Source organism: Trichosurus vulpecula, chromosome 7 (genome assembly GCF_011100635.1).
Source record: "Trichosurus vulpecula isolate mTriVul1 chromosome 7, mTriVul1.pri, whole genome shotgun sequence".
In the NCBI taxonomy this organism is placed as follows: domain Eukaryota; kingdom Metazoa; phylum Chordata; class Mammalia; order Diprotodontia; family Phalangeridae; genus Trichosurus; species Trichosurus vulpecula.
Window position 1 is genome coordinate 158,126,196 of NC_050579.1, and position 14,694 is coordinate 158,140,889.

Sequence of the window (14,694 nt, forward strand, 5' to 3'; positions counted from 1 at the left end):
ACTTAGCCCCAATCGCCCTGCCTTTGTTCTCCTTGCCAAAGAAAACAAAAGGATAATAAGAACTAAGGAGATCTGCCTTCTCTCCAAAAAACAAAACAAACAAAAAAAAAAACCCAAACTATTAAAGCAGCTGCTTTTTAAAAGTGGTAATTGCTTCTTTACCTTTTATTTCTTTTGTAAATGAAGCTTTTCTTTAAGAAATGTGACTTTAAAGTGTTGTCTATTACATAAAACACCTGATACTCATTTATTGTAAAGTGAACATTGTTCTGCTGCATGTAAAGTGGACCACGCAGATTTCTGTATGTTTTCAGTATGCATCATTAGATAATAAAGTCTTTTGTGAACAAGGCAAAAAAAAAAAAGAAATAAATCCTTTCCAATTCTGTGATGCTGTGCAAAGCTTTATGAAAATGAACAGTTGATATTCAGGAGTCTGAGTTGGGTTTTTTGTTTGTTTGTTTTTTTCTGGACTTGTGGTTTCACTTACATAGGGAATTTTTAAACAGGAAACTCCCTCTACCAATACAGATCAGCAACTGTCCTACATATTATAGCTGAGATTATCTCCTACTCTCTTCTCCTTTCCCCATCTCTAACAAAGAGGCAGCCCCTTCTCCTTCTCAAGGTGACCCCTTCCTCATGTGTACATGATACCATCATCCCCCACTTTCTGCATTATCAATCATCTCTCCCCCCTCTCTCTCAAATATTCAGTCTTTCATTGTCTATTGACTTCCTACTGCTTTCAACTATGCACAAGTCTTCCCCATCCTTAAAAGAGCTTCACTAGACCCTACCAACCCCTCAAGCTTGAATCTCCCCTGCCTTCCCAGCCAAACTCCTGGAAAAAGCCATCCACAGTTACTGTCTCCACTTCCTTTCTTCTGAATCACTCTTTGACCCTTTACATTCTGGCTTCCAACCTCCATAACTCAATTGAACCTGCTCTCTCCAAAATTACCATTAATGTCTTAATTGCCAAATCTGATGGTCTTTTCTCAAGAAGGATGGTCATCCTTCTTGACCTGTCTGCTGCATTTGACAGAGATGCCTACTGTCTCCTCGTGGATGCTCTTGCCTCTTTAGATTTTTATATCACTCCTCTCTCCTAATTCTCCTACCTGACTTCTACTTCTCAGTCTCCTTTTCTGACTCATACATATCATGTCTCCTAAAAGTGTTGTTCCCCAGGGTTCTGTCCTAGGCTCTCATATCTCTCTATAACAGAGATTCTTAGCTCTGGGTTCCATAAACTTGTTTTTTAAAAACATTTACTATTTCAACATGGGCAGCCAGGTAGCACAGTGGATAGAGTGCCAGTCTTGGAGTCAGGAAGACCTGAGTTCAAATCTGGCTTCAGAAACCTGCTAGTTATTTGACCCTGGGTAAGTAATTTAACTTTGTTTGTCTCAGTTTCCTCATCTGTTAAACAAACTAGAGAAGGAAATGGAAAACCCCTCCAGTGTCTTTGCCAAGAAAACCCCAAACGGGGTCATGAAGAATAGGACACAACTGAAATGAATGAACAGCAGCAACATTTCAATATAATTGGTTTCCTTTTAAATTCTATTATATTATATCCTTTAAAAATATTATTCTGAGAAGGGATATTTAGACTTCATCAGATTACCAAAGGCATCTGTGACATAAAATTAAAGGATAAGAACCCAAGCTGTATACATTCATTTGGGAAACCTCATCAGTCCTCATGTGTTTAACCTAACATTTTTATGCTGATGATTCATACACACACACGCACACGTGTACACACACACACATAAATATGCATGTGTGTGCATGTGCGTGTGTGTAAAGAGAGAGAGAAGAGAGAGAGGAGAAAGAGAGAGAGAGAGAGAGAGAGAGAGAGAGAGAGAGAGAGAGAGAGAGAGAGAAAGAGAACGAGAATCTTTCAATAAAAGACTGGTCAAGTCTCACTACTAACAATTCCAAAAATATTCCCATGAGATCAATGATTCATACAATATTGTGTTAACCTGGTTATAATGACTTTCATTTCTTTTACACGAACAATTTAATCGGTCAACTCTTAATCATCCACAACGGAACTATAGTATGAATAATCCAAAATGGCATCTTTATGAAATTCATTTGATTTGTAGTTTTGCACTTACATCTGAATATGATAAGGTTCAGTTTTATTTAGGAATTCACTTCAAATTAAAAGAAAAAAAGTACATTCATACTGTTATCACTTTACTCAGAGGCAGCCAGAAGGCTCAACAAGTATCCCATCTGGCACCACTGCTACCCGCTGACCACCATCCTAGCTTCTCTCTCCATTCCACAGATAATAGACTTAAACTTTCTCAAACCTCAGTGGCAGAGAAAGTTATTAAATAATCGGACTCCAAAGAGCATTTTGTCCACAGAAATAAATAAGAGGAGAACTGTCAGAAAGTAGCACTTAAATAATTTAGGTGCCTTCCATACCCTGGAGAGCAAGAGTTCAGATAATACATCCATAAATAAGAGTTAACTATAAAACACTATGCTGAAGGAAGGAAATCAGAAGGAAATCTCCTCACATTAGAAGCTTATTTTTTAAAAAGCTGCTTAATGAAGTTCCATCTGCTTATTTTCCACATCACGATGCATATTTTACTTTAACCTTTATAAATTTTGTAAGTTAATTTTAAATGGAATCAAAAAGCAAACATAAAAATCAAGCTTTACAAAAAACCTGGCTGTTCACTTTGACCGATCAGTGTCACTTTTAAAATCCCTTCTACCTAAAAAGTAAATCCAAGCCAACAAACAGCAAGACAACTGAAAAGCCAGAGAAGTATTTTAATGGGGCAAAATATAAGACATATAGATTTTAAGACCCGAAAAGTCAATTAGCTTTTTCACCTTCCACGTAAATGAAGTCATCCAAATGATCAATTATGCCAAGCAAAACTGGGACAAATGAACTGTTCTTCAAGGAAAACTAAATAACAAATGCTATGGAATGAATTACCTCCTCCAGCTCCCCCAGGGCTCATGCTGTGAGTAGTATCTTTTAAGCACTAGAAATAATACTAACTTCACACAGGTGAGGAAGAGATTAGAAAGTAGTTTCGTAATGGAGTAGGATTAGATCTTTCACTGAGCACTCTCCCAGATATTCCTGAAATATCTGTCTTCTTGGCCTGAATATTAATGTATTCTAGTAAAATGCTTAATTTCAAATCTCCCAAGGACTCCTTTGTGTCCCACTTATGCCTCACTACTCTGCTGCAAATTCCCTCCCTCTCCGAAAAGGTTCAATACAATAACCTTTAATGTGGAATAATCACTCTAAGACTGAAATACACAATCATTAAAGTTTTTAAAAACCCACCAAAAATGAAATCTTTGTTTTAGTCTTGGGGAAGAACCTAGTACTTTAGAAAATACTTTCATCTTGGTACAGAGTTCTCTAAATATAACAATTATGATTCAACAGGAAACTGGTTAAGGCAAGCAAAAAGTTCAGCATGTTTTTTAAGATTTTGCTGTCTCAGTGGTTACAGTTTTAAACCACAATTCTGCATCTTGGACACAAAAACTTGACACTATGCTTATTGGCTGATGTTTTTAGCATGCAAACGCAACAAACCTTAGCAACAATGGGACTTCAGAAAACACTATCATCCCTAACTCATTTTCTTAGATATTTTGTGAAATTCCTGTTAATCATAAAAATGGAGTTCTTCCCCAAAGAAAAATAAGTTTAAAGATATTTATTTAACTTAATGTTATTTTGGTTTAATTTCTAGCCTGTGATTCATATTATCAATGACATTATTCTCTCAATTAACATCATGTTCAGTAGCCATAATTCAGCTGGACCTTTAATTATTGTACTCCATTCATTTTAGGCATATATCTGAGTTTTAGTGTTAGAGGGAACTGTTGAAATGAACTTAGTTTAACCCTCTCATTTTACAGATTAGACAACTGAGACCTTAAACCTAAAGTATTCCTTTCAACATCACTCTTTCATCTTATGAAAACTTAGATGACTCCATCTGAGAGGCATGTGAGTGAATGACAAGTGAGAAAGCAAAGATAAATTTTCTGGAATACAAGCTACCTACCTTTGTTTGATTCCAATGTATTCTTGTTAGTACTGACCAGACATGATGAAGCCCTGGCACGTCTTTTCGTCGGATCACTAAGAAGAAGAGGCACACACACAAGAAAAAAAAAGACTCAGGGACAAAAACCAAAAAAAAATATATCTCTCTTTAAAATGCAGATGCTCTGGCATATGAAGCATCTGAAGAAAGAATACAAAAGTTACTTGTAAAGTATGATACATTCCTATACACTGTATCACAACTAAACAGTATCTTTCCACAGTTCTTAATATTTGATTTCAAACTATTTTTTTTGAATCATGAAAAGCAACAGGTCAAAACCACACATGGTAGTAGGAAGCTACTAAATATAAAACCAAATTTAGCAACTCTCAGAGATTAGAATCTTCCCCACAAGAGGTCACTATTATGGTACTAAAAGAATTCTAATTCTAAAGCGCAGGCTTTTTTTTTTTTTTGAAAAGCTTCCAGTGATCTTAAGTTAGTCTGGGGATCCCTGGTGGTCCCTGAAAGTTTTTCAGTGTCCTCAAGGTCAAAATTATTTTCATAATAATACTAAGACATTATCTAACTATTAAGATATTCTCCCCTTTCTAGCTACATATCTGCGTAAGCCCAAATTTTCTTCACATACTTCAACCAAAACAACATATCACAACAGACTATGCAAAAGCAGATACGAGAATCTAGCTGTCTGGATCTGGCCAGAGATTTGCAAATGTGTGTGTGTGTGTGTGTGTGTGTGTGTATAATATACATATATATATATATATATATATATATATATACACACACATACACATATATTTACATGCTACTCTTAATTTTGGGAGAAATATAGTTATCTTTTATACAAATATATTAACATTTAATGAGCTTATAATTTTAAATATTTATATTTAAAATAAATTTAACTTTAATTAAAACTTAAATATTAAAATATTGTTCAAATCTAAGTATTTTAAATAAAGATAGATAAATAGTTTAAAGTACCATTTTAATTTTTAATATGATGAATACTGGTATCAGACACAAAAAATTCTCTGGGGTCCTCAATAATTGTTAAGTGTGTAAAGAGGTCTTGTGACCAAAAAGTTTAAGAGCCACTGATTGTAGTCTAACTTCCCTCATTCTAGAAACATGAAGCTCACAGAGGTTGTAGTTTGTTCAAGATCACACAATCAGATACCAGCAAAGCCAGGTCTCCTGAGTCTCAGGCCTATATTCTTTTTACTGGACCCCACTGCTTCCCTGTTTGTATAAGAAAAATCTAAAACTAAGGAAGTTGATATTCCAAAAAAAAGCACATTTTTATGTTTATAACTGTCAAAAGAATATTAACAGAATGCATATTAATAATGGTGGTTAGTTATCAGCTTATAAATAGGTTTGTTGTATTCAAAAAGCATACTTGTAAGTAAATTGTTTAGAACTGAGAACAAACTTTCCCATTTTTCCATGGAGACAATATTTATCAAAAACAGATTAGCTCGGGTGAGCCCATGAGGCCTAGAAGAATGCGCCTGCAACTTCCAGGGGAGCAGTCCTCAAAAGGTCCTCAGCCCTTACTGAGACTGGCTCTGAGAGAAGACCTAATGCACAGTAATTATCCTCTATGTATATGGTCCATTGTAAACAGGTGGTCTGAAGTAGCAGGTGCCCTATACAGGAAATACATTTTCGTTTGCCACATCCAGAACTTACATCCTTGAGGGCAGGGACTGCTTTTTTTGCCTTTCTTTGTATCGCCAGCACTTAGCACAGGGCCTGGCACAAAGTATTCAATCAAAGTTTACTGACTATTAAAATTGTGTAAAAATGTGGTAGGTAGGTTTGGAATAGGGAACTAGACCTGTGATAGCACTGGGTTAGGGAGCTCCTGGATCTAGGCACTGCTTCTATAAACGCAGGCTGGTACCTTCTCAACAGCTTATGGTCTTGAGAGTTAATTACAAGATTGAAAGATGAAGTGAGTGACTTGTCCAAGGTCACAGCACGTGTCAGAGGAAGGACTTGAACTCAGGTCTTCCTGACTTTGAGACCAGCATTCCACAGATGAAAATATGAAATGTGAAAAATAAAAAATAAACAAACCTGCTTTTAAGGGGATTTTTGGTAACAAAACTTATTTGTGCCATGAAATTCATTATACGAAATGGTATAACATTTATTCATATGTATTTCCTCCCATATTGCCAGTCAAATCCAGTCATACATGTTGTATGTGTACACATGCATAAATATAACATATATTTACATACATATGTATACTCACAAGCATATACTCCCTCCCCAACACTTAAAGTATCTTGTCTTCTATCTCTACCTTTAGTAAAAGCAGATACAAGTCTGAACACTATCGGACCACTAGGTGGAACAGTGGATAGAGCGTTGAATCTCAAGTCAGAAAGAGCTGAGTTCAAATCCAGCCTCAGACACTTACTAGCATGTGTGACCCTGGGCAAATCATTTGACCTCTGTTTGCCTCAATTTCCTCAACAGTAAAATGGAGTTAATAATAACACCTGCCTCATAGGGTTGTAAAGAACAAACTGAAATAATATTTATAAAATGCATGGTACATAATATATACTTAATAGATACTGGTTCCCTTCCCCCCAACTAGGTTACTAGGAATTGCTCTAGTTTTTGGGTCACGTCCAGATAGTTAACTGGCTATCAGAGGCCTCTTCCTCAATTTCTGTCTGCAACACTGTCCCTCTAAACCTAAGGCTTTCTATAAAAACAGACATAACCTCATTTCCTACTTCATTTTGCCTTTTTAGAAAGGGACATAAACTCATGAAAAATGTTCTGGCCTTGTAATGCTCTGGAAAAACTGCTTCATTTTAACGTGCAAGTTAAAACAAAGATCTGGTGGCAGAAAACTATTGTCTTAGGAGAAATACCAATCAAAATCCCAGGATACAGGGTGTTGTGTGATCATCAACGAGAACTGGGATTCACTCTTCCAGAAGAAGGCAGAAAGAAATCAGCCCCATGGGGGAAAAAATTCAACAATCAGGGCCTATCTCAGAAGGGCCTGGGGCAAAGGAGGCTCTCATGCTTAGGCAAACCAAGAAAAGGGAGAAAGGTCTAAAACATAGGGGAATGGAAGCACCCATGTTTAAATAAGAGGGAATGGGACATTGGAAGGCACAGTACTGGACAAAGTTGTTTATCCTGACCCACTTCGCAAAAAAAAAAAATCAGGAATGCTAATATTAATATTTTAGAAAATACTTTGATATAGCAAGCTCCTCTACAGTGCCAAAAGCATCTCCTTCCCTTCCACTTAATAAAAGCAAAGCTCTGCAATGACACCTTCCTTAGTGTCTTCATCTTACAGAACAGTTTAGCACGAGATTTTGGTTACCATCTAGGGCAACTACCCACTCCATGAAGGAGTCCCCTCCACAACACCCCAATATATAGTCATCCAGCTTCTGCTTGAATGTTCCTAGTGACAGAAGCCTCACCTTATTATGCCACAAGGCAGCCTATTCTATTATTTCAATAGCTCAGTTAAAAACTTTCCCTGCCTTATAATCTGCTGAAATTTAAAGCTACAAATTATTAGAGCTGGAAGGGTCCTTAGCAGTCCTCTAGTCCTACCTCTTTATAACATAACCCAGTAGTTCAAGTTTTACCCTCTAGAGCTACAGAGAATAATTTTAGTTGCATGAGCTATTGATTCTAACATCTGAAAATCTGATAAGCATGGCTTCTAATCAACCCATTAATAAGGACACCAAATAGGACAGGAACCACACTAAAGACCTCTCTCTCTCTAGGTTCAAATCAATCCAATCAGTTAAATGACAAATTAAACATGAATTTCTAAGGACGATGCCCTGAAAAGACACTGGAGATACAAAGGTGTTAACTTAGAAAGAAATTTATATTTTAGGAGACACAGCAACTCTGCTCAAACTAGATGGTGTAATTCAGGATACTAAATGACTTAAGACTACATGTAACCAATACTCACCCCTAAAACTGTTTTTTTCCAATTCCTTAACTACTCATTATTACCAGATAGTACCAGCTTAGAAAATTACCATCAAATCAAGTCTTAAACATTGTATTAGAAAATAAAGGTACCCTCTGAGAACAGAGATGAAGTGATTCATTGCTGCCATGTGAAAAGATTTATATAGTACTTTAATGTTTGCAGAATACTTTCTTCACAACAATCCAGTGAGGCAGTTACTACAGACAAGTTACTTACCCATGGTCAGTCATATAGGCTAGTAAACATTCATGAATTCTAACAGAAGTCTCAAGGTTCCAAATACAATAGTCTTTCCACAATTCTATACTGCCTCCTAGGCTCTGAATTAGTCTGAATACTAAGATTTTACTCTGTTAACAGAAGCACTACTATAAAATAATGTAAATAAGGAAAGGGCAAAGTGAATACAAGAGATCATTTAGCATTAGATGGAAAAAATGTAGAAAATGTTGGCCAAAACTTTCTACTGCCCCAGAAAACAGACACTTCATTTATTAGAACTAAACTCAATTTGTGGTATTGATTAACATAGCAACATCTTGTTTTTAAAGCAAATACTTAAGCTAAGTTACAAAATACAAATTATAATTGCTACACTTAAATTTAACCAATTTAAAATATTTTCCTAAAGAAGAATGTCTCTTTATTAAAACATTACAGTCTATTTTACACAAACATAAAAAATAAAAATAAGCTACAAAAATGATATCCTCAATTTTACTTACAATAAAGAAATCTGAAAAGAACTTAGAATTATTCAAGATCTCAAAGTGGATATATGTACACACACGTATACTTTAAAATTTTTCTGTGTTAGATGACCAACTAACATTCTTAACAACTACTAGCTTTGCCACTGGATAGACTCTAGGGAAGCCACTTCAGACTTCTTTCTTCAAATGTAAAATGAGGGAATTGGACTAAGCGGTGTCTCTTAGTTTTCTGTTCTTCAGGTTCTCTCATTTTCTTCTTTATTTTTTTCCTTCAACTTTACCATACACGGTCACTAATTCAAACTAAATGAAAGGAAGATCAGTCTGAATTGGTGTAAATTTTGAATTGCTGTCTTTTTGTGGATTTAAATTTGTAAGCTAACCATTCAAAAAGCTATTTCTTTTAAGTTAGTTATTCTGCTGACTTAAATAAGACTATTCAAACACCAAGAGACAGGTGGCACCTTTGTTCTGCCAGGCTTGGGCTGTAAATGTGAAGAGAGACAGCAGGACTATTTTCTCCAAAATTATCTTTAGCTGTAAAAACAGAATTCATCAAAACAGCTAGCGATAACAATACTAAAGCACACTTTTAAAATGTCTGCAGAAGATTTTATAGAAACATTTAAGCAAAAACATCATTAATAAAAAACTTCATATTCACAGGTATCATGACAATATTTTCCAAATCAAAAACAAGGTCATAATGTTGATTAACTTTGCCCTCCTTCCATAATCACTTGGGCTTTTGTAGTAGCAACTATATGATAAAGTTATCTGTAAGCTTTATTCGTGAAAATCTCCAGCCAATCACCACTTTTGCTCTGCTGGCATATGCCATGTTCTCATACACACAAATAAACATACTACATACATAGTTACAGACACATATAGTATTACCTAGGAGGCAGTCAAGTCATTTTCATATAACTTGGCAATGTTTCTCCAGCCTATGATTATTCATTTTTTATGGTTCCTTACTTTTTGACTTGTGTTTATTTTTACTACAATGGTTACCAGCTAGATTCATTCAATTACGCTTTAGTGAAATACTGGAATTTCTGGCATGGTTTGACAATTCACGGAGATTACAGAATTTTTAAATCAGGACTGAAAGCCATGCACATGGCAAAAGTCAATCCCAATGACTATCCTTTCCAGCTAAAAGAAACTTTCTCTGCTACTTTTTTTTAACCTTTTAAGACAGCTTCATTCCCACTAACGAAAGATTTTGTTTGAGATAGAGATACAATACTTGATTGGACAAGCAATATTTGCTTTTGATGCAGACTGACTCTTACTTCTGAAACCCAAATCCAAACTTATAACAGAAACCCCTCCCTAAAAGGGCCAGGACCTCTGCAGGACCATTACATTTTGAAGAACATTTAAAGAGGGAATTTATGAGGTTTTTAAATATACATACGTATGGACTTGTGTATATTTATGTATAATGCATATATTAAAGATTGTTGTGTTTATATCACACATAAATATAAGGTTTACAAATGCATAAAACAGAATATGTTTTAAAGAAACATTTTAGTGCTTTCAAGTATGTACAGTAATATTAATGATTGATGAATTTTTACCAAACAGGGGTCCTTTCTGGTCCTTCATTTCAAATTTAACATGTCCAGAGACTACTCACATTACCCCCCTAAATGCATCCATCCCCCAAATTTCCTAATTTGTGTCAAGAGTACCACCATTTTTCTCATTACCTGGGTTCCTAGGAAGTCTTGTCTTTTTCCTCTCCCCTGCCCCACCTGGAACTTATTGGTTACAGGTGGTCATTGATGCCATTTCTACCACATCTCTTACACCTGTTTGCTTTTCTTTACTCTCACAGGCTCGGACTCTCATTGCTTCTCACCTAAAATACTGCAATAATCTAATTTGTTCTCCCTGCTTCCCATCTCTCCTCTCTCCAAATTGTCCTCTAAGTTGCTGAAAATTGATATTCCTAAAATATAGATTTTACTACATCACTCTTCTCCTCAAAAATCATCAGGAGCTCCCTACTGCCTCTAGGATAAAATGCAAAATACTCATCTCCACATTGAAAACCCTCCACAATCTAGATCCCACCTGTCTTTCTAAGGTCATCTCCTTATTGTTTCCCTTTCAAGTAGCCTCTCTTGTAGCCATATTGACCTGCCAGCGGTTCCTCATACACAACACTCAGTGGTGTGTTCCTTGGGACAAAGTAAGTAAATTTATTGATTTATTCAATAAACTTTACAACTTTTTACGTCTTTAAAAAATTTAAATATGCAAAATGTCCTCCTTTTCTTGCACTTGTTTTACCCAATTTAGCACTGAGTTCACAAGACTTTGACATGTACCAATTCTTCATCACAAAACCACTTATCATTAGGTATGGTGTTCTTTTGAAGAATCTAGCCTTGATTATAGCCCATAGGTTTTTAATGGAGTTTAAATCATGTGATTTTCCAGGCCATAGAAGCCTGTTTACCTCCATCTCTTTGATTTCTTATTCTTTCATGACATGTGGCATGGTGAAAGGCCATCTTGCAGGATCCCACCTCTATTTGAGAATTTCTGTGATTCTAAAATGATTCTGATTTCTCAATAGATTTATCAGCAATCATCATTCCTTCAATAAGGACAAGTCTTTAAGACCCAGGGGAAATAAAAAATGCCCCATATATTTCCCTCAAGTGGTTGTTTTATAGTGTGATAAAGTTGCCCATATCTTACTTAGGCTCACCTGGTCTTCTTCTGACAATGGTTCTGATATAGCCTTGAATGAAAAAAATAATCAATAAAAATTACCTTTTTATAATCTTCAGGACCCCAGTATTGGTATTGTCTTTCCAATGACAAACATTTTTTCTTCAAACAATGTTGGCAATTTTTTTGTCTCCTTTCTGTTTTTTCAACTTTCAGAAGCATCTCTCTCCCCACAGAGGAATCAATAGCAACTCCTCCAGCTGCCAGGTCCCTCTGAAGGTCTTTGCTTGTTTTCTGAAGTTTAATTAGGCAGTTTGATGACAATGATTTGACAGTCTTGTTTTTTGTTTTTGACTGCACTTTCTTAGCTTCAGGGTGACTGATTCTATTTCATCATTATCCTGAATGATCCTTAAAACACTTGACTATCCCACATCAACAGCCCCTGCAATACCTCTAACTCACGTAAGGGTTCTCTTAAAGAGCTACAACTTTTACATATTTCTTTGAAGTAATATCCAGTCTTAAAAACCAAAGAATTAAAAACACAAGAGGACAACAAAACAATGTATATGGCACAAAATCCAGCATTCAACTGACAAGAGAACTAACTAAAGATAGATAAATCAGCTTAATCTGGTTTCATCTGGTCCAGGTCAGATGTTCTGCATTAGCCTAGTGTCAGCAGAAGTACGTATTCAAGACCACTGTTGTCAAAGAATGAAATCACATCAAAATGACTGTTTGTCCCAAGTAATTCTCACATCACTATATCTCTTACCTCCATGCCTTTGTAGGTCCCCCATGTTTGGAATGCCCTCCCTTCTTCCTTACCTTTGCCTCTTAGAATTCCTAAATAACTTCAAAGCACAGGGCAGGTGCTAACTCCTATACAAAATCCTTCTTGATCTTTCAGGTTAGTGCTCTATCCCTCTTAGAATTAGTAGTATAATTTTGTATATATTATTTTTACTTTACTTATTTGTGTGCATATTGTACCATGCCCAGAAGAATGTAGGTTCCATGAACACAGGATCTATTTAATTTTTTGTTGTTGTTATCAGCAGTGCCTAACATGGACCATAGCATTTAACGTTTATTGAACAGAGCCGAATTCCAGGCCTACTGTAATGAATAAAGAGTCTTTGAAATTAGTATGCTATTTTTACATGAAAATGATACTATGTTTAAGTTTCCTCTCTTTAAGCAGGTTAAACATCAAATCCTATTTATACTATTAACTTGTTTGGTTAAAAAAAATCATAGGGAATATGAAATCTAAATTATCAGATAACTCTAAATTTCTGGAGTCCAAATTAAAGAGATTGCTTTTTTTCCTGCAAATGGAATTTTTTAATACAACTATTATTTTTAACTATTTGAGAAGCCTACCCTACTACTTATCCTAAACCTGTACTTCTAAATATCTTATTTTCTATCTTCTGTCCACTCCCTTTCTAATTCAGAATTTCCTTCCCTCCCTTATGTCTACTTGCTTGGACACTCCAACAAAATGTTCTTTATTACCCATTAATGTTCTAAAAGTGAAAATGTTAAATGATGGTAGAATTTTATTTTTAAAGCTGGGAATATTACATTATATAGCAATGTTTGTTTCTTGAAATTGTTCATTTGAGCATTTAAGATAAAGTACCATTATATATTTTTGTATACTTCTAATTCATAAATGTTAAGAATTCCTAATATGTTCCATTGTTTGTTTTTATTATAATGAATAAATTTTTGCCATCTCTTCTACAAATTTCCAACCCAAAAATAAAAAGAGGTTGAAACTGATGAAGTAAAAAAAATACCTTATTGAAAGTAAAATTTGCCAATGTATACTCCAAATCTCATCAATATGTGATACAAAAATTCTAATAAAGGAAATAGAAAATAAAATATTTACCACAATTGTTAACATCTTGTAATATTGTATATCATGAACAACTCTACTATTCTGATTTGTTCTTTTTGGCTTAACAAAATATTAACTAAGATGCCCTTGGCAGTTTTGATTTTAGGAAACATAAGGAACGCTGGCTTGCCAAAATGGCTCTTTAGAAACAAAGTATTCTAAAAACCAGAATGACTCCTGCTGAGAATTTCATAGGCAATTCTAACCTTTTATAAGGATAGAGATAGCAATATAATTTTTAATTACAATACTGAAAGAAAAATAAGTGTTTCTACTACTTTTATGTTTTAACTCTGAAATGTAAAGAATTCATTTGCAAATGGGAAGCCATTTACCCAAAATAACCAGTTTGATTCTTTATCATGAACTTCCCAAATCCCACTTTGAAGTACCTTCTTTTACTAATCCCCTTGGCTTTTAATTTTAAAATGTTCTAAATGAAAAAATAAGATAAAGAAGGCTACCTAGGCTACTATAAATTTCATGTGATCATGCTAACAAAGGCTGGAACAATATGCAAAATCAGTTCAAATAAAATGATAATTAGCCAATCAACTGAGTCAAAATAGTCAAACCATCTGTGTGTATACACATAGCCAAAATCAGATCAAGAAGTTTAAAGAAAACTCAACACATGCTTGGTCTTAAAATGGCCAATGAAATTTAATTTTGTTAGGCAAATTCAAACAAAGCAGTTGTTCGTCAATGACCCGTTGGAAAATCCTGCAAAAGTGTCTTTAATCAACACTATGCAATCCAGAACCTAAATACAGTAGTTCTGTTTGCCTTAATGTGACAATGGCTGAGACTGAAGAGCACGAGGACCCCTTTTTATTTTTTCAATTAAAAGCTGTTTCAGTATGTAGTCCCCAAATTTAACTTCTCTTCTGTCCTTCAGATGTTTAATGTAGATAGCAGTGTTGCTTCTGAAGGTTGCCCTACCTAGAGAGATAGTATAAAATACAAGGAGCTCTCAATTATTCATTTTAATAAGGGATAGCATAGATAACTGAAATCCAAAGAATTTTCCAAATCTCAAGCCAATTCTCAAATTCCCAAGTCTTTAGCCAATAATTTAAAACTTTCCACAATTATAATTTAGTTTTTACAGGAGTTCTATTTCAAAATGAAATTCAGTAATCAAGGTGGCAGCCCCTTCTCCTTGCCCTTGCCCAATCTTTTGTGGCAGTGCCAACAAAGAGAGAATTGGCCAAAGAGGAGATAGCAGGAGATAAAACGAAGTCCAGTAGGAGCCCTGGATAA

At 35.0% G+C, this 14,694-nt stretch overlaps 1 protein-coding gene across 1 annotated transcript in view; it reads right to left on the reverse strand.

The window, feature by feature from the left end:
* ARMC2 (armadillo repeat containing 2) overlaps positions 1 to 14,694 on the reverse strand; it is a 171,502-nt gene that overhangs the window by 111,150 nt on the left and 45,658 nt on the right. The window contains exon 6 of the mRNA XM_036765854.1: positions 4,086 to 4,162. Coding sequence (XP_036621749.1) covers positions 4,086 to 4,162 — 77 coding nt within the window. The remainder of the gene's footprint in view (positions 1 to 4,085; positions 4,163 to 14,694) is intronic.